At 45.0% G+C, this 21,634-nt stretch overlaps 1 protein-coding gene across 1 annotated transcript; it reads left to right on the forward strand.

The window, feature by feature from the left end:
* The first annotated feature begins 1,573 nt into the window (after positions 1 to 1,573).
* Positions 1,574 to 11,997, forward strand: LOC120924623 (gamma-crystallin-3-like). Its single transcript, XM_040335618.1, has 3 exons — positions 1,574 to 1,677; positions 6,641 to 6,883; positions 11,675 to 11,997. Exons 1-3 carry the CDS (start codon positions 1,669 to 1,671, stop codon positions 11,948 to 11,950), a joined length of 528 nt encoding a protein of 175 aa, XP_040191552.1. The 5' UTR covers positions 1,574 to 1,668; the 3' UTR covers positions 11,951 to 11,997.
* Positions 11,998 to 21,634: the final 9,637 nt, after the last annotated feature.

Raw genomic sequence — 21,634 nt, forward strand, 5'->3', positions numbered from 1 at the left:
TGATGGAAAACTAACACTGCACATCACCCTGAACACACCATCCCCACTGTGAAACATGGTGGTGGCAGCATCATGTTGTGGGGATGATTTTCCTTAGCAGGGACAGAAAAGCTGGTCAGAGTTGATGGGAAGATGTCTGGAGGGCAATCTTAGAAATAAAACCTTTAAGGCCTCGTACACACGACCGAACATGTCCGCAGAAACTGGTCCGTCGGACCAGTTTCCGCGGACATGTTCGGTCGTGTGTAGGGCCGACCGGACAATTTTCCGGCCGACCGGACAGGTTTCCAGCGGACAAATGTTTCTTAGTATGCTTAGAAACATGTCCGCTGGAAGCCTGTCCGTCGGACATGTCCGACGGTCAGTACGACTCATCGGACATGTCCACTGGCCCGAGAACCCGCGCATGGCGTCGAAGTGATTCGAGCATTCGTGGAAGCATTGAACTTCCGGGTTCACGCACGTCGCCGCGTCATCGTCGCCGCGTCGTCACCGCGTCGTCTGTCCGCCGGGAATTTGGTCTGATGGTGTGTACAGCCATCAGACCAAATGATCCCAGCGGACATGTCCGATGAAAACGGTCCGCGGACCGTTTTCATCGGACATGTCCGCTCGTCTGTACGAGGCCTAATAGTCTGCAAAAGACTTGGGGGAGGTTCACCTTCCAGCAGGACAATGACCCTAAACATACAGCCAGAGCTACAATGGAATGTTTAGATCAAAGTATATTCATGTGTTAGAAGTCACAGTCCAGACCTAAATCCCATTGAGAATCTGTGGCAAGACTTGAAAATTGCTGATCACAGACGCTCTCCATCCAATCTGACAGAACTTGAGATATTTTGCAAAGAAGAATGGGAAGAAATGTCCCTCTCTAGATGTGCAAAGCTGGTAGAGACATCCCCAAAAAGACTTGCAGCTGTAATTGCAGAGAAAGGCGGTTCTACAAAGTATTGACTCCGGGGGGCGCCATACAAATGTACCCCCCACACTTTTCACATATTTATTTGTAAAAAATTGAAAACCATTTATCATTTTTCTTCCGCTTCACAATTATGTGCCACTTTGTGTTGGTCTCTCACATAAAATCCCAATAAAATACATTTACGTTTTTGGTTGTGACATGACAAAATGTGAAAAGTTTTAAGGGATATGAATACTTTTTTCAAGGCTCTGTATCTCGTTACAATAAGAAATCAATTGAATGGCATTTTAAAAAAATATATATATGCTGACCATTTACCATGACCGGGCATGATGTATTGTGTCACATTTTCAGAGCGGAACCTCTTCCCTCAGCAATCCGTTTTGTGTTGGTGGCACATCGAGGTCTACAGATGGCACTTGTACATGCCAGTCACCTATACATAGATTTCAGCCCATTCACATATGCACAGTTCAGCTCATTCATGTGACTAGGAGCTGAAAAAAACATTTTTTTTTTTTTTTGTTTTAGTTAGGTTTAGGCATATGGGTACAAATGCAAACAAAAGGATACAGACAATAGCAACATAAACAATGATCAATGTATAGCTGAGTGGTCAATAGCTTTGCTGATTACTGGGCAAAACCACGACGTGAGCACTTGTGCAGGGCGTATATATAGGCCGTTCCCCCCTCTCATTTACCAGTGCAGACTAAGAGCAGCACATTGACAAACCAAGCAAAATGGGAAAGGTAAGAAATTATTAACATAACTCTGGTATGAGATAAGAGTGGCACAGGGGCAGAATGGGATGTTGGCACTGAATCCACAGCAGGGCTGGACTGGTACAGAAATTTGGCCCTGGACTTCATCCAGACTGGCCCACTTTGACAGGTCTCTCCCATGGCGGCCGGACAACTCCCGCACCCCCCCGGCCACCCAAGCCCCCTTTCCCCCTTCACTAGCCACTAGCTGTTCTATTTATTAGGCTTCATTTCCATGGACGTTTTTGGACGTTTTTACAGCCACTTTTCTGAGCGTTTTTTGCAGCTTAAAAACGGCTCTCCATGTTAGTCTATGGCCTCATGCCCACCATGACGTTTTTGAGCTGTCGATGGCTGAGCCGTTTTTAAGCTGCAAAAAAAAACCAGGACCAGTGCGTTCTGAAGCTCCAGAGCTGTAAATACACCAGACGTAAAAAAACGCTCAAAAACGCGCAACAACGCTACCGCTGCGTTTTTGAGCTCCAGCTCAAAAAAAAACGTGGACAGGCGTTTTTAAGCTGTAAAAAAGGCTGTAAAAACGTCCATGGAAATGAAGCCTTAGGCCCCGTACACACGGACGGACAGTCCGCTGAAAACGGTCCCCTGGACCGTTTTCAGCGGACATGTCCGCCCGGAGATTTCTGTCTGATGTTTGTACACACCATCAGACAGAAATCCGCGCTTAAACAATACGCGGGGACGTGGCCGCGCCGTCGCCGTGACGATGACGCGGCGACATGGGCGGCCTTGAAGTTCAAAGCTTCCACGCATGCGTCGAATCAGTACGACGCATGCGAGGGATGGTGGTCGGTCGGACGTGTCTGGTGAGTCTGTACAGACGACCGAACAGGTTTCCAGCTAACAGATTTCTTAGCATGCTAAGAAATTTTTATCCGCTGGAAACTGTCCAATCCGCCGGACAATTGCCCGCTCGGGCCTACACACGACCGGATCTGTCCGCTGGGACTGGTCCATCGGACCAGTTTCAGCGGATAGATCCGGTCGTGTGTACGTAGCCTTAGAGTAGAACGGCTGGTACTGGTACTCTAAGGCCTTGTACACACGGGCAAACATGTACGATGAAAACGGTCCGCCGGACCGTTTTCAGCGTACATGTCTGCCCGGAGATTTCTGTATGATGGCTGTACACACCATCATACAGAAATCCGCGCGTACTCGATACGCGGCGACGAGGCCACGCCGTCGCCGCGACGGCGACGTGCGCGGCCCTGCCAGTTCAATGCTTCCACGCATGCGTCGAAGTCATTCGACGCATGCGAGGGATGGCGGCCGCTCGGACATGTACGGTAGGTCTGTACAGACGACCGAACATGTCCGACGGACAGGATTCCAGCGGGCTGTTTCTAAACATGTTTAGGAATATTTGCCCGCTGGAAAAAGGCCCAGCGGGCAAATGTATGCTGGAATCCTGTCCGCTCGGCTGTACAGACGACCGAACATGTCTGCTGAAACTGGTCCGCGGACCTGTTTTAGCAGACATGTTCGGTCGTCTGTACGGGGCCTTATAGGCAGTACCAGTGGGGAAGCTAGACATTATTTCACCTGGGACAAAGAATCAGTTCGGTGCCCCTCCTTATGGGACAAGATTAGACAGAAGTGAGAAACTCCCAGGCCATAGCTGTTGAGTCAGCTGTCATGCTCCTCTGTCGTCCCCCCTGCTCCTCTGCTCCTCCCCCTGCTTCTTTGTTCCCCCCAGGTGAGTGCTGTGGGGAGGGAGAGGAGGTTAGCGCTGTGGGGAGAGACAGAGGAGCGGAGGTGGGAGGCGGTCCGCTGTCACTGAAGCCGACCCACTGAGCCATCGGCCCACTGGGAAACTCCCTGTAGTCCCAATGGCCAGTCCATCCCTGATCCACAGTGGGTTTACACTCACACCCTCAAATGGTATATGTGAATTAGAGTGGAACCTCGGATTACGAGCATAATCCGGAGAATGCTCGTAATCCAAAGCACTCAGATATTAAAGCGAGTTTCCCCATTGAAGTCAATGGAAACAAAAATTATTTGTTTCGCATTGACTTCAATGGCATGCAATACCGCATGTGACCAGAGGTGGGAGGTGCCGGGAACACACGAAAAGGCCAGAGGACAGCTCAGCTGACCTCGGCAAACCTCGGAAAGGCTCTGGACCATCGTATTTCCGATTCTTTCCGATAATTTTCTAAACTGCTCCGAACGGCGCCGAACTCCCGCGCTCCCCCCACCTCAGGCCAAACGCGGTACTGCACATCGCTTTGGCTTGAATCCTGCTTGTTTTGCAAGACAACACTCGCAAACCGAGATAGGATTTTAAAAAATACAGTGCTTATATTGCGAAACGCTCGTTAACCGCATTACTCGCAATCCGAGGTTCCACTGTATAAGGACTCAAGTCAGGTTGCTTTCATGTAGGAAGAAGCCTCTGGGACAGCCATTCTCAACCAGGGTTCCTCCATTGACCTCCATTGTTAGGGGGTCCTAAAACTGTGGCTGATTGACCTCCCATTTGATGAAGCCTTCACAGTACTGGGGACCTTTGCCACATGGCAGAGCCAATGAGGTTCAGACAGGCTACAGATACAAGGCCAAAGTCTATAACCAAAGAGGAGGAAACAGAGGAACTTGAGGGCCCCAAACCCCCAGGGGTTACTGGAAACAGTGTGGTCTCAGTAATGTACAGAGGTCAATGGCAACTTAGAAAAAATATTAATCCCTCACAGGACCTTTTACAGCAAGCAAACATTTAGTGTACCCCCAACTGTGTCATAGTAGAGTCATTTGAGGAAAGAAAGTAGCCAAAATATGTGAACCAGAGTTTCGGCACCAAAAGATGAAACTCCTAATTAACCCAATTGCAGCATCGGGAATACAACTTTTTACAATCTTTTCATATAACTGCAACCACAGTGATAAATAATACCACTCACCAGATGTATTGACCCTAAAGAAAAAGAAGTCAAATGTGCACGTTATAATTGATAACGTGCACGTTATAATTGATAATCCACTGATGACCCCCGTCACCAAATGTTATAGATGCACATTCACCAGATCTTTAGATTTCCTTTGCGTAAAGGTCAAAAAGCACTTTCAAATCATCAGCAAAGTGACAGGGTCTTTCTGGGTAAAGTTGATTCTCTCTGATATTAAGACTATGAAAATATAGGGGACAATCTGATAGTGTAGCAATCGCATTTATTAATAAAAAATAATAAATGAAGCAAAAGCAATGAACATAAAAGCTAGCAAAATAACGCACATAAAAACCTGCTACCCGCCCATGAGTCAGAGCTCCTCCAAATGTGTTTCGTCCCATGGGACGTTATCGGGAAGCCTTGATGATATCCTTTTGGATAAAACACATTGTACAGTACGGTAATTGTACAACAATTATGTCATGGATATGCAATAGTCTGGCAGCTTACCTGTTTCCATCTGTCCATTAAGAGGCCTGACTCTGTTCTGGTTACCTTCTTATCTCCTCTACTTCCTGTATGGCCCCACCCAGGCCATCCCAGGAAGTCTATATTAACTGTTGCACTACAGGCCTGCAGTGCTGTTCAACAGTGTTGTTTGTTTAAGTTCCTGTCTGCAGTGTGCTACGATTACCTCTGTGTGTACCTTTTTTGGCTCGTCCCTGACTTCTCCTGTTTGCCTGTGCCCTTGATCTTTTGCCTGTCTCTCGGTTACCCTGTCTGCCTGTTGCCCTGACCTCGGCTTACCCATCACTTCCGTTTGTCCTGCTTGCTGCTTCCCCTCTCTCTCTGTGGAGCGCGACCTAGGGGATCCCAGGGGTCGCGACCTGGGCCCAGCTGCCGCGAAGGCCATCCTCACCACTAGAGGCTCTGGTGAACACAAAGCTGGGTCTTAGGCTCCACGCCCTAGGCGATCTTGGGTTCACGCTTCCTCTCAGATAGCAGTAGTCGGCTATAGGGTTCACTACCCTGAGGAGCATCCCTGACCCCTACGGGGTGCACTTGTCACCTGGCTACATGTGACGTGACAAATTAAAATATCTTACATAAGAACATTTGTTTGGATCATCTGTTAACCCAATTGCAGCATCGGGAATACAACTTTTTACAATCTTTTCATACAACTCCAACCACAGTGATAAATAATACCACTCACCAGATGTATTGACCCTAAAGAAAAAGAAGTCAAATGTGCACGTTATAATTGATAACGTGCACGTTATAATTTTTAATCCACTGATGATCCCCGTCACCAAATGTTATAGATGCACATTCACCAGATCTTTAGATTTCCTTTGCGTAGAGGTCAAAAAGCACTTTCAAATCATCAGCAAAGTGACAGGGTCTTTCTGGGTAAAGTTGATTCTCTCTGATATTAAGACTATGAAAATATAGGGGACAATCTGATAGGCCTAGTACACACGAGAGGATTTATCCGCGGAAACGGTCCAGAGGTCCGTTTCCGCGGATAAATCCTCTGGCGGATTTTGATCTCATGGTTGTACTAACCATGAGATCAAAATCCCGCGGAATTCCGTGCGCATACGTCAAATCATTACGACGCATGCGAGGGATGGATTCGGACGGATTGATCTGGTGATCCGGTGTGGAGCGCGACCTAGGGGATCCCAGGGGTCGCGACCTGGGCCCATCTGCGGCGAAGGCCATCCTCACCACTAGAGGCTCTGGTGAACACAAAGCTGGGTCTTAGGCTCCATGCCCTAGGAGATCTTGGGTTCACGCTTCATCTCAGATAGCAGCAGTCGGCTATAGGGTTCACTACCCTGAGGAGCATCTATAGAAAAATGTCAGTCAAAAACAGTCAATGACTGCTTTATACAGGTTTTATCCCACATAACAGTAAACGTTCCCATGTCTATTGTACAGATCCACTTTGAGTAACTGTACATATGATAATAAGATCAAGTAGTAATATTTATTTTATAGTTTACTTAACTATTTTTTTTTTAATTCCACAGATCTTCTTCTACGAGGACAAGAACTTCCAGGGTCGCTGCTATGAGTGTCACTCTGAATGTCCCGACCTGTCCTCATACTTCAGACGCTGCAACTCCATCCGTGTGGAAAGTGGGAACTGGATCCTGTATGAGCTCCCCAACTACAAAGGACACCAGTACTTCCTCCATAGAGGAGAGTATCCTGACTTCCAGCAATGGATGGGCTACAATGACTCCATTAGCTCTTGTCGTCTGAGCCCCCAGGTAATATAACAGTGTGCAATATAGATTAAAGAATTCAGTTGCCCTAGCAATTAGAAAAGTTCTCAGATCAATATGTTTAGGCAACCTAACATGTTAATGCCTGTGAAGCAACCAATAAGTGTTAGGACATGTTAGAAAAACTAAGACCATAAAAGAAAATATAAAAGTGCAGCACCAGTGAGGAACTCACAATGATATGAGTTCTAAATAGTGAAAATATGAAAAAAGCAATTAAAAAAAGTACACCCTTAAGGTGATCTAGGATTACACCATAAATAGTATAAACAGTATAAACACTCTCCAATGTGATTCTATAAGTGTCCATAGATGAACAACAAATATCAAAAGTGATGACACAATCCCTGTAGAGTCAGCATGGAACGTTTCCCCTCAAAGATGCAATTCCCATAAACACAAGGAAGAGGATAAAATACCCTTAACGGATGGAGTGGACCCAAAAACATCATACGGCGGTGGGTCACATATGCATGATAGGCCGATTGCCCAATCTGGTCGTTGTCACGGTTGAAATTCCTGCTTGTGCTAGGCATTGATCTTCGTGATAGGAGACTCTATGGGTCAGCTCCCAGATTGCTGACTCTAATCCAGTTCCAATGATGAAATGGGGAGAGAGAGGTTCAGCTGTCACTAGACAGATGGGCTCCAAACATGGGAGAAAAAAAGGAAAAAATGGGGAGAGCAACTCCGCATAGTGTAAAAAAGCTCAAATTTAATTCGTAAAAATTCTAAGACATAAAACACTGAAATCCCCAAAAGATTCACATCCAAATCCACATCAGAAAAATAAAATAACAAAAAATGTAATAAAAGAAAAACCTTTAACCACTTAAGGACCGCCTCCTGCACATTTACGTTGGCAGAATGGCACGGCTGGGCACAAGCATGTACATGTACGTCCTCTTTAAGTGCCCAGCCATGGGTCCGAAGCTCCGTGACTGTGACCGCGGGACCCGCAGACCTGATCGCCGGTGGAGTCCCGCGATCGGTCCCCGGAGCTGAAGACTGGGGAGAGCTGTGTGTAAACACGGCTTCCCCGTGCTTCACTGTGGCAGCTTCATCAATCGTGTGATCCCTTTTATAGGGAAACACAATCGATGACGTCACACCTACAGCCACACCCCCCTACAGTTAGAAACACAAATGAGGTCACACATAACCCCTTCAGCGCCCCCTAGTGGTTAACTCCCAAACTGCAATTGTAATTTTCACAGTAAACAATGCATTTTAAATGGTCCCAAAAATGTGTCAAAGTTGTCCGAAGTGTCCGCCATAATGTCGCAGTCACGAAAAAAATCGCTGATCGCCGCCATTAGTAGTAAAAAAAAAAGAATTAATAAAAATGCAATAAAATTATCCCCTATTTTGTAAACGCTATAAATTTTGCGTAAACCAACTAATAAACGCTTATTGCCATTTTTTTACCAAAAATATGTAGAAGAATACGTATCGGCATAAACTGAGGAAAAAAACATTTTTTTTATATATTTTTGGGGGATATTTATTATAGCAAAAAGTAAAAAATATTGCATTTTTTTCAAAAGATGACCTTGATCAAGAATACCTAAGTTGGCCGATCAGAAAAAGGAGAGAAAGAATAAGAGAACAAAAAATATGGCTAGAGAGAGGGATGGGGGGAAACAATACAAAATTAGGACAGTGAGAGATAAACGGGAAAGAAAGGAGAACAAAGAAAACGATTGGTACATCTTAAAATGTACCATAAGGGGCTTTAATACTGTACACGTGGAAGGGACTCAGGGAGCGCTAAATGTCCATGTCTCCCATCTAGTCTGGGTATATCACTGCAGGCTGATGTCTCATTGGTTGGCATAGCTTGGCTTTTGATTGGAAGGCTTACCTATTGCTGGTTCAGGACTGGCTACATCTCCAATTCCTATACTTTGCAGAAGTCAGCCCCCTTTAATGCTTCTGAGCAGGAGATATACTTGAATTTTCCTGGGAAGTTAAGTATTGATTACAGGTTGGCCTCCATTCATTGCATATCCCAGCATGGGATCCTTTGAAGTGAGTGGGCTAGATTCACATAGATTAGCGGATCTTTAGATCCGCGTAATCTATGTGATTTACGATCCGTCGGCGCAATTTTGCAAGGCTAGTGCAGTATTCACAAAGCACTTACCTCCAAACTTGTGCCGGCGGATCGTAACTCCCCCGGCGGAATTCAAATTCCGCGGCTAGGGGGAGTGTACAATTTAAATCAGGCGCATGCTCCAAATGACGTCGCTAGGACGTCATTGTTTTCGGCAGCAACGTAAATTCCGGCCATCCGTATTCGCGACCGACTTACGCAAACGACGTAAAAATTTGAAACTCGGCGTGGGAATGACGGCCATACTTAACATTAGCTACCCCTCATATAGCAGGGGTAACTATCCGCCGGAAAAAGCCGAACGCAAACAACGTAAAAAAGAATCTGAATCGGCGTATCTCCTCATTTGCATATTCGTCGCAAGTAAAACACAAAGCGCCACCTAGCGGACAGCGGAAGATTGCAGTCTAAGATCCGACGGTGTAAGTCACTTACATCTGTCGGATCTAAGGGAGATCTATGCGTAACTGATTCTTATGAATCAGTCGCATAGATCCGACCGTCGTATCTCAGAGATACGACGGCGTATCAGGAGATACGCCGTCGTATCTCTTTGTGAATCTGGCCCAGTATGTGTAAAACAATAAGGTTTGGATCTCCATTGCTTGTATACACAAGCTTAGGCACCGTCCTGTCTGCTTAACCTAACCTTCTTGGAGGCTCTGTTACATAGATACAAAGCTAGTTGAAATATATTCATAATTACAATATTTTACAGCTATTAATGGAGATTTCACATGAACTCATAAGGCAACTGCTCACAGTAGCAGCTCTTCAGAGCTGGTGTTCTGCAGGGAGGACTAGAGGTCTCAGCAGCCCCAGGCATGTTGTCAGAGAGGAGAAGAGCCCTCGGGTGGTTGCTGGAGGATCGGGTTACATCTCAGCAATCAGCCTTGCTTGCTTCCCATGTGGCTGGAACTCCTCTAGGTAGAGTCTCCTTCCTAAATGCAGGGCTTTTTTTCAGCAGGAATGCGGGGGAACGCAGTTCCGGCACCTCCAGCTCTGAATGTATGTAATGGCAAGGGGTGCTGGGGTGTACTGGAGGGTCTATTAATGCTAGTTGCTGGGGGATCAATTGTTTCCGGGGGGGATCTATTTTTACAGGGAGAGGGTATGTTGTTTCTGGGGAGGTCAGTTGTCACTGGTAGGGGATCTATTGTTTCTGGGGGGCTCTTATGCTACTGTAAAACCACCAGAGAGACATCAACTGTTGAGGGAGGGGTCTATTGTTGCTAGCTGTTCAGAGTCTATTGTTGCTGGGGGAGTTCCATTGTTGCTGGCTACAGGGGATCTATTTTACTTCCTATCATATACAAATTACTTAGCACCACAAATTGATAGTTGGTTCTGTATCCATTACTGAGAGATGAGTAGGGGGTGGAACTAAGGAATGGTGCTCGGAGGTTGGTAGGAAGTGGAACCAAGGAACAGTGCTCAGATGTGGGTAGGGAGTGGAACCAAGGAATGGTGCTCGGGGGTGGGTAGGGAGTGGAACCAAGGAATGGTGCTCAGAGGTGGGTAGGGAGTGGAGCCAAGGAATGGTGCTCGGAGGTGAGTAGGGACTGGAACAAATGTATGGTGCTCGGAGGTGGGTAGGGAGTGGAACCAAGGAATGGTGCTCGGAGGTGGGTAGGGAGTGGAACCAAGCAATGGTGCTCGGAGGTGGGTAGGGAGTGGAACCAAGGAATGGTGCTCGGAGGTGGGTAGGGGGTGGAACCAAGGAATGGTGCTTGGAGGTGGGTAGGGAGTGGAACCAAGGAATGGTGCTCGGAGGTGGGTAGGGGGTGGAACCAAGGAATGATGCTCAGAGTTGAGTAGGGAGTGGAACCAAGGAATGGTGCTCGGAGGTTGGTAGGGAGTGGAACCAAGGAATGGTGCTCGGAGGTGGGTAGGGAGTGGAACCAAGGAATGGTGCTCGGAGGAGGGTAGGGGGTGAAACCAAGGAATGATGCTCAGAGTTGAGTAGGGAGTGGAACCAAGGAATGGTGCTCGGAGGTTGGTAGGGAGTGGAACCAAGAAATGGTGCCTGGAGGTGGGTAGGGGGTGGAACCAAGGAATGATGCTCAGAGTTGAGTAGGGAGTGGAACCAAGGAATGGTGCTCGGAGGTTGGTAGGGAGTGGAACCAAGGAATGGTGCTCGGAGGTGGGTAGGGGGTGGAACCAAGGAATGATGCTCAGAGTTGAGTAGGGAGTGGAACCAAGGAATGGTGCTCGGAGGTTGGTAGGGAGTGGAACCAAGGAATGGTGCTCGGAGGTGGGTAAGGAGTGAAACCAAGGAATGGTGCTCGGAGGTGGGTAGAGAGTAGAACCCAGGAATGGTGTTTGGAGGTGGGTAGGTGTGGACACAACAGGTGACTTGGATGTAGGGAGTTCCTGCACCTATTCTCTGAGAAAAAAAGCACTGCCTAAATGTATATGCAATATGAGGAGGGTAGAGTCCAGCAGAAGTGTCCCAGAGGAAGAGACCCGGGAGATACAGTTAACCCTTCCCTTACCTAACAGAAAAACCACATGTAATGGAACCCCACAAGTACCTGCTTACAAGATCACTGAAGTGATCACTTTAAGTGACATTTTTATTATTGTATATTTGACTGCTTGAAATTTGATGAGTTATTTTTTGTTTTTATCCCTATTTTGATACACCATATAAAAAACAGCACCAAGGTTCCTTCCAAATTAATATCTATGAGAAAGAAGATTTCAAAGGTCAGATGATGGAGTTCACTGAGGATTGTCCTCATGTCCATGAGAGATTCCGCCACCATAACATCCACTCAGTCCATGTCCATGACGGCTACTGGATGTTCTATGAGGAGCCCAACTTCAAGGGACGTCAGTATTACTTGAGACCTGGACAATACAAGAGTTACAGCGACTGGGGAGCCACAAGCCCCAAAATCGGGTCCTTCAGACGCCTCCATCATTTCAACTAAAGTCATAGGAATTTTTTTTTTCCTACAATAAACTTGATTAAAAAACACTAACTGTATATTTGTAGTTATTAAAAATAATAACTGTCACTAGTATTTTGTACTTAACTACTTAGCTCTATAAAATAATGTGAAACAACCTCTAATGACATTGTATATCTTGCAGTAACCCAGACATCCAGGTGTCACTTTCAGTCAGTCAAACACACCAATACACTTCAACCCCCCCCCCCCCCCCCAAAAAAAAAAAAAATGTTCTAAATTAACGACACAATAAACAAAACAAATGAATTTCGGTGAATATAAATCCTCTTAGGTGAAAACTTGTGATAAATATTACCCCTACAAGGTATGGAGGTAGCAAAATGCCAAAGTAATACATTTACAATGGTAAAATAAAACACAGTCCACCACAATAAATTGTTATATAAATAAATAAAACATTGGTGAAAACACAGTCAATCCCAATGAACTACCACTGAAGAAGTGAATGAACTTCCACAAAAGCAATAGGTGTGGATTGCAGAAAGCTTTTGAGAACCCAGTTGGTAAACACTGCTAGAGTTGGGCAAACAGTTCACCTGAACATCGCCTGTTTACCCGTTCTGCAAACACTCAAATTTGCTGGGCACTCGGCAGGATGTACGCCCACTGAGCAGCCCACAATGCACTGCATGCTGTACAGCGCATTGCTGGATGTTAAGGAGCAGGCCGGGAAGGGCGCCCTTAAGGCCTCGTACACGCGATAGGTTAAACCAGTGTTTTTCAACTCCAGTCCTCAAGGCACACCAACAGGTCATGTTTTCAGGCTTTCCATTATTTTGAACAGGTGATTTGATCAGTTTCACTGCCTTAGTAATCACCACAGTCGTTTCATCTAAAAGAAATCCTGAAAACATGACCTGTTGGTGTGCCTTGAGGACTGGAGTTGAAAAACACTGGGTTAAACAGAGGACAACGGTCTGATGGACCGTTTTCATCGTGTGTGGGCCCCATAGGTTATTTAACCATCGGTTAAAAAAAAAGCCAACTTGCTTTAAATTTAACCGATGGATTCCTAACTGATAGGTCAAAACCGATCGTTAGTAGGCACAACCATCGGTTAAAAATCCACGCATGCTCAGAATCAAGTCGACGCATGCTTGGAAGCATTGAACTTCATTATTTTCAGCACGTCGTTGTGTTTTATGTCACCGCGTTCTGACACGATCGGTTATTTAACCGATCGTGTGTGGACGCGACGGACCATCAGTCAGCTTCATTGGTTAACCGATGACAACGGTCCTTCAGACCGTTCTCATTGGATGGACTGATCGTGTGTATGAGGCTTTACAATGGATGAGCCATCAGCTGTCAACGAGCTTCCCTGCTCACAGCTGAATAGAAAAAAAAAATAGCTGGAAATACAAAAATGTTAAAAAAAAACTGTGTGGGGGTCCAACAATCCATACCAGGCCATTTGGGCCTCCATGCCCCAAAGCACCGCCCATGTTGAAGAAATGTGGCCTGGTATGGTTGAGAAAAGGAGAGCGCAACGGTTCCTCCCGCTGTAATGCCGGGTGTACGAGGTGGCGGCGATTTATATAGGCCTCTTATGACGTCACAGTCCCAGCATGCTCCGTGGATCCCAGAGCATGCTGGGACTGTGACGTCATAAGAGGCCTATATAAATCGCCGCCGCTTCGTAGACCCGGCATTAAGGGTCTAGTATGCCCCTGGGGGGGAACCCATGCCGTTTTTTTTATTTAAAATTTGGCGTGGAGTTCCCCCCTCATGATTCATGCCAAACGCTGCGGATCTAAGTCAGATCCCCATCGCTTCTATGACGCGCTCGCTGGAATGTGCTTTTACCTATTCCAGCGAGTGCGAGATGTCGGCACCATGTCGAAGAGAATCAGCGCGATGCCGTTGTGCTGGAAACACATTCTCGGCGACATGTACAGTAGGGAGCAGCAGGAATCTTCTAATATATCAGCAATAAAGGCTAAAACTGGGGAGATGCACACTCTTGGGGTTGACATTCTAATTTATAAGGATTTATACTCCTCTAAAGCCAGTCATAGTCCATCGGATATGGTTTGGTTTTTACAAACCTGCCCGTTTCCACAGCTATCGGAGGTAGATAGGGAAATGTTGAACTCACTCATAACCCTGGATGGGGCCCCACACGATAAATCCCCAGGACCGGATGGTATACCGGTAGAGGTGTACTCCCACTATGGGGAGATCCTCTTGCCACCTTTGTTACAGGCCTTGCAGGAGGTAGCTGAAACGGGTATTTTACCAGATAGTATGCAGGAGGCGATAATTATAGTATTATTAAAGCCGGGAAAAGATAGGCTCCTGTTGGATTCTTATCGTCCGATTACCTTACTGAATGCAGATGTTAAGCTCTTGGCTAAAATTCTGGCCATGAGGTTATCTTGGGTAATTGACAAACTGGTCCATCCGGACCAGTCTGGTTTTATACCCAATCGCTCTACGGCGGATAATATCCGGCGACTATATATGAGTCTACAGGTGGCGGCAGTGGATCCAATACGTAAACTCCCTACTTCTAAGAGAAAGATTGTCATATAGTCGTAGGGGGGGAACGAGCAAATTTGAACTTATATGGCAACCATGGCTGGAGGATGCCAGTCTCGCGCCACCACAACTGGTAATGAATAGACTCCGGAGATAGGGAGCCTAGCGGGGTACAGGGGGGGAAGGTGGAAAAAAGAGTAAAAAAGCATAATCCAAAAGAGAAAAAGCCCACTCACTAGACCAGGGGTGGGCAAACTTTTTGACTCGAGGGCCGCAATGGGTTCATATATTGGACCCGGGGGCCAGACCAAGAGTAGATGGACGGTGTGTATGTGTGAATTAATATAAATTAAATTGAAATTTGTAACATTAAATGTTTAGATTAATTTAAGGTAGAAAAGCATAAAAAGAGTTATTTTACAAAACTACAATTGATGGCACATTGGCTGCATTTGATGGCATGGCACAGTGGCTGCATTTGGCATGGCACAGTGGTGACAATTGATGGCATAGTGATTGCTTTTGATGGCATGGCACAGTGGTGACAATTGATGGGCATGGTGGCTGCTCCTTAGTGCAAACCCCCCCTTAGTGAAAACCCCCTCAGTGCAAACACCCCCCCTCAGTGCAAACACCCCCAGTGCAAACCCCCCCACCTCAGTGCAAACACCCCCCCTCAGTGAAACCCCCCCAGGTGCAAACACCCCCCTCTCAGTAAACCCCCCCCAGTGAAACCCCCCCCCCCCCCAGTGAAAGCCCCCCAGGTGCAAACACCCCCCCTCCCCATTCAGTACCTCAGATCAGCGCAGCGACGGTCACAGCACATGGACAGAGGGTCCCCTCCCCCTCTGTACACAAAAACAGAGAGGAGGGGGAGGCGGCAGCGGCTTCACTCGGCTGTGCCTGTGCCGCCCCCCAGTTTTACGCCTCTGGGTGGCACCGCCTTCTCAGAGGAATTCCCCAATCCCCCAGGGCGAGAGGCTGCCGGAGGCGGAGCGCCTCGCTCCAGCCCCCTCGAAGCATAGGCCGCAAAGCCGCGGCCTCAATTAGAGGCGATTGCGGCACTAGACCCTAGAGAAGCCTGGGGGTAGAAGAAAAATGATACTTAGACACAATAGGGTACAAATAAGGTGATGGTGGAGGGGGAGGGGGGGGAAGGGGTGAGAGGGGGGAGCGGGGAAAGGGAAGGGAATAAGGAAAAAGAAAAATAGAAATAATACACAAAAGGCTACACGGTTGACAATAAAAATAATGTCTTATGGAAATATAACTAAATGTTTTTTAATGTATATTTTTTTGCATATGACTGACAGCACAGAGTGTACCATGAGAGCAAATTTCTAAATAAAAAAGAATTTAAACAAAAAAGTGTGACAGCGCTAAAAGCTGAAATTGGTCTGGGCAGGAAGTGGGTGACACTGCCCAGAAGCCAAGTAACAACACCTCAGAGACCCCCTCTTTGTAGGAGAGTCCCCTTTTATCAGCACCCCCCCCCCCCCAGAAACTAGTTGGTCTCTAAGAGGGATGGAGATAGAGGGAGTCACTGATATAAGGGCCCTCTGATCTAAAAAAGATGAATGAATGAATGAATGAATGAAAAACTCAGTAAATAAATTGCTGCCATCACTGATATATGTTTCGACACCACAAAAAAAAGTAAAAAATACAGTGCACCCTCCCCCTATAATTATATTTATTAGCTCCGTGACCGGGACCCGCGGACCCGATCAGCGCTGGAGTCCCGCAATCGGTCCCTGGAGCTGAAGAACGGGGAGAGCTGTATGTAAACACAGCGTCCCCGTTCTTCACTGTGGCGGCTTCATCGATCGTGTGATCCCTTTTATAGGGATACACAATCGATGACGTCACACCTACAGCCACTCCCCCCTACAGTTAGAAACACATATGAGGTCACACTTAACCCCTTCAGCGCCCCCTTGTGGTTAACTCCCAAACTGCAATTGTCATTTTCACAGTAAACAATGCATTTTTATAGCATTTTTTGCTGTGAAAATGACAATTGTCCCAAAACTGTGTCAAAATTGTCCGAAGTGTCCGCCATAATGTCGCCGTCACAAAAAAAACGTTGATCGCCGCCATTAGTAGTAAAAAAAAAAATTATTAATAAAAATGCAATTAAACTATCCCCTATTTTGTAAACACTATAAATTTTGCGCAAACCAATCGATAAACGCTTATTGCGATTTTTTTTTAACCAAAAATAGGTAGAAGAATACGTATCGGCCTAAACTGAGGGGAAAAAACTTTTTTTTTTATATATATTTTTGGGGGATATTTATTATAGCAAAAAGTAAAAAATATTGCATTTTTTTCAAAATTGTCGCTCTATTTTTGTTTATAGCGCAAAAAAATAAAAACCGCAGAGGTGATCAAATACCACCAAAAGAAAGCTCTATTTGTGGGAAAAGAAGGACGCCAATTTTTTTGGGGAGCCACGTCGCACGACCGCGCAATTGTCAGTTAAAGCGACGCAGTGCTGAATCGCAAAAACTGGCCGGGTCCTTTACCTGCATTTTGGTCCGGGTCTTAAGTGGTTAAAGTAACGGACTGCCGGGCCTGGTCATGAGGGGTACATTTTCCAGGGGTCAAGTGGTTGATATGTGCGTGAAAATATGTAAACATTGCCCAGTAGAAGATTGGTTAGACATCCACTGGTACAGTATTCACTTACAGAATAATCATGGAATTACTCATTATTCATTTTTTTAATTTGAAGGAGATTATTTCCTTCTTCCTGTAAAGCTGATGACCTTTCACTCTAATGGGGCATTTTGGCCACAGTTGTTGCACTGCTGCTTAGTAGGCATGTGCATTTCATTTCGTTCCGAATCGAAATTCGGACAAATTCTCATTAATTTTCATTATTCGGACATTCGGATGCATACGAATTCCCGAATTGTAACATTAACGAATTTAACCGAATCCGAACGAACGTTTTCAAATCGAAAACCCGCGGACGAAATTCGACTTGAATTCGAAAACATATTCTATTCGACTCGAATTCGAAAACAATTTGATTTGAAAACAAATTCGAATGAAAATTGAAAGCAAATTTGAATCAAAATCTAAAAAAATATAAATCGATTTCTAAAAAAGAATACAATAAAATAGAATATAAAATAATAAAACAATAGAATGAAAATCAAAGAATAGTAAAGAACAGAATGGGATTTAATAGAATGTAATCAAAAACAATAGAATGTGACCTGGCTTCTTCTATCTATCTATCTTCTATCTATCTTCCATTTTCTGAAATTCGAAATTCATATAGAATGAACTCAAATTTGAATAGAAAAATATTAGAAGAGTAGAATAATAAAATATATATATATATTTATTATTCTACTCTTCTAATATTTTGCTATTCAAATTTGAGTTCATTCTATATGAATTTCGAATTTCAGAAAATGGAAGATAGATAGAAGATAGATAGAAGAAGCCAGGTCATATTCTATTGTTTTTGATTACATTCTATTAAATACCATTCTGTTCTTTACTATTCTTTGATTTTCATTCTATTGTTTTATTATTTTATATTCTATTTTATTGTATTCTTTTTTAGAAATCGATTTATATTTTTTAGATTTTGATTCAAATTTGCTTTCAATTTTCATTCAAATTTGTTTTCGAATCGAATTGTTTTCGAATTCGATTCGAATAGAATTTGTTTTCGAATCCGGTCGAAATATTTTCGAATCCGACCGGATTTTTCGAAATTCGGTCGAAAACTAACGAATTCCGAAAATGAATTTAACACATGTAACGAATCTAACTTAACAAAATTTATTAAATAACGCATTAAAACGAAACAAAACAAAACAAATTTTTCCCTTTTGCACATGCCTACTGCTTAGGAATTGCTTTCTAATAATGTAAAGTCATGGTTAGATTCGCTGTCCAAGGACCACGGTTATGGAACGCTCTACCCGCGGACATTCGGATGGAGGAAAATCATCGGGCCTTCGGAAAAAAACGTAAGACTCATCTATTCTGAAGCATGGCTGGACGACCGCATTGGCTACAGCACCTTGAGGCGATTTAGTTCACATTTGTAGCGCTATATAAGTTACTCACTCACTCACTCACTTAAAGTCAGTCAGTCTTGCCTACACACCATCGGTTAAAAATCCGATCGTGTCCAACGCGGTGACGTAAAACACAACGACATGCTGAGAAAAATTAAGTTCAATGCTTCCGAGCATGCGTCGACTTGATTCTGAGCATACGTGGATTTTTGACCGATGGATTTCCCCACAGACGATCGTTCTATTTTTTTTCACCGATGGGAAAAAAAAACTGATGGGGCCCACACACGATCTGTTCATCAGACGAACCGATCGTGTGTACAGGGCATAAATGGACTAGAACATTTTAGTCGACTAAATGAATACTATTTTAGTTGACTAAAATACGACTAAAACTAAAACAATTGCGATGACTAAAACACGACTGAAACTAAAATGGCATTTTAGTCAAAAGACTAAGACTAAAACTAAATTGAAATTTGACTTCAAAATGTTCATACCTCAATACCATAAATAATAACATATTCGATTTTTCACTCATATAATGAGTTTGGAAATTGTAGAGAAATGTTAAATAAGTCATTACAATTTAATTGCACTCATTAGATTTTAGACGGCTAAAATTAGTTGATTAAAATGTACTGGAGATTTTAGGGAGAAAGGGAGTTGCCGCTCAAGGCCGATACGTCCTTTTTGATAATCCTCCTCACAGAAACCACAGGTGCAGGCAATGCATATAGCAAGGTGGAAAAATGTATCTTTTTTCTGGACAGCCGCACTCCAAACAATAGTGAGATATACAGTATATTCTCCAATAGGGATGAGCTTCGAGTCCAACTCATGTTCGACTCGAACATTGCCTGTTCGCCTGTTCGGCGAACAACGAACAATTTGGGGTGTTCGCGGCAAATTCGAAAAGCCGCGGAACACCCTGTTAAAGTCTATGGGAGAAATCTAAAGTGTTAATTTTAAAGGCTAATATGCAATTTATTGTCCTAAAAAGTGTTTGTGGAACATCCGCATCCTGCACCAGGGGACATGTATCAATGCAAAAAAAGGTTTTAAAAACGGCCGTTTTTTTGGGATCAGTGAATTTAATAATGCTTAAAGTGAAACAATAAAAGTGAATTATTCCTTTAAATTTCGTACTTAGGGGGGGTGTCTATAGTATGCCTGTGAAATATCGCATGTTTCCCGTACTTAGAACTGTCTCTGCACAAAGTGTCATTTCTGAAAGAAAAAAAGTCATTTAAAACTGACTTGCGGCTATACAGTAATGAATTGTCGGCTCCCGGCAATTCAGGAGCGAATTCATTCATAAAAAAAAAAAAAGCGTGGGGGTCCCCCCAAATTCAATTACCAGGCCCTTCAGGTCTGGTATGGATATTAAGGGGAACCCCCCTGTCAAATTAAAAAAGAAAATTGCGTGGGGTTCCCCCCAAATATCCATTGCAGAACCTTCAGGTCTGGTGTGGATTTTAAAGGGAACTCCACCCAATTTTTTTTTTAAATGGTGTGGAGTTCCCCCAAAAAATCCACACCAGACCCCTTATCCAAGCACGTAACCTGGCCGGCCGCAGAAAAAAAGGGGGGACAGAGTGCGGCCCCCCCTCCTGAACCGTACCAGGTCGCTGTAAGTCCGAATGCGCGCCGTCGTATCTTTAGGCGTATTCTGGAGACCAGATACACCTAAATTTGGCCAAGATACGACCGACGTAAGTCTCCTACGCCATCGTATCTTGGCTGCCTATTTACGCTGGCTGCTAGAGGCATGTACGTTGATTTACGCATCGAATATGTAAATGAGCAATATACGCCAATTCACGAACGTACGTACGCCCGTCGCACTAAGCTACGCCGTTTACGTAAGACATATGCCGGCGTAAAGATAAAACGCCCATGCAAGGTATGGACGACGGAACAGCCGTCGTATTTTACGTCGTTTGCGTAAGCGTACGTGAATGGGGCTGGGCATAGGTTACGTTCACGTCAAAAGCATTGAGCCGACGTCGTTTTGTAGGGAGTATTTGCAACGTGATTCTGAGCATGCGCGCGCATGCGCCGTACGAACAGCCCTCATTTACATGGGGTCACGGTTAATTTAAATGTAGACCGCCCACTACATGCTTACTTTGAATTAGGCGGGGGTTACGCCGGCACATTTGCACTACGCCGACGTAACTTACGGAGCAAGTGCTTTGTGAATACTGTACTTGCCTCACTACGTCGGCGTAGTGCAAATGGGATGCGCTACGCCGGCCAAAAGATACGCCATTGTATCTGAATCTGGCCCTAAGGCCCCATACACACGATAGAATCCATCCGCTGAAAAATCCCAGCGAATGGGTTTCAGCGGATAGATCCTATGGTGTGTACACGCCAGCGGATCTGTTTCCGCCGATATTTCTCCCCTGGGATGGATTCCAGCAGATAAATATTTGATGACATGCTATCAAATCTATCCGCTGGAATCCATCCCAACGGATTGATCCGCTGGTCTGTACAGACTCACCGGATCCATCTGTCCGAAGTCGACTAAAAAGTAGGACATAGTGGACTAAATCTACTGGAGATTTTGTCAAATAAATATGACTAAAACTAAAACAATTGCAGAAGACTAAAATAGGACCAAAACTAAAATGCCATTTTAGTCCTAAGACTAAAGCCCTGTACACACGGCCCGGATTCTCGCCAGGAAAAAAAAAACGATTCTCTTGCCGGCCGAATGTACACACACACCATTCAAAAGAAAAAGTTCTTTTAAATGCCACGAACGCGGTGACGTCAGCGACTACGACGAGCATGCGCTCGTCACATTCGATGCCGTCGCCGCCATCTTGCTACACCCTAACTATGCCTCGGGAGCTATCGCGCATGCGTCAAAGTCATTTCGAGCATGCGCGGGTTTCCATGGGAAAGGTAAGTATACACACGCTCGGGTTTCTCGGCAGAAAAACACTGCTGAGAATTACGACGAGAAAATAGAGAGCAGGATCTGGGCAGTTTTCTTGACGAGAAACCTCAAAGCCTCGTACACACGCTCGGTATACTCGGCAAGAAAGCTCTGCCAGCAGTTTTCATGCTGTTTCTTGCCGAGAAAACCGAGCGTGTGTAC

Source organism: Rana temporaria, chromosome 1 (assembly GCF_905171775.1).
Source record: "Rana temporaria chromosome 1, aRanTem1.1, whole genome shotgun sequence".
Lineage (NCBI taxonomy): Eukaryota > Metazoa > Chordata > Amphibia > Anura > Ranidae > Rana > Rana temporaria.

Coding starts and splice junctions, on each gene's coding strand:
- LOC120924623 (XM_040335618.1), top strand. Junction 6,884..11,674: donor CTTGTCGTCTGAGCCCCCAG/GTAATATAACAG, acceptor TATAAAAAACAG/CACCAAGGTTCCTTCCAAAT.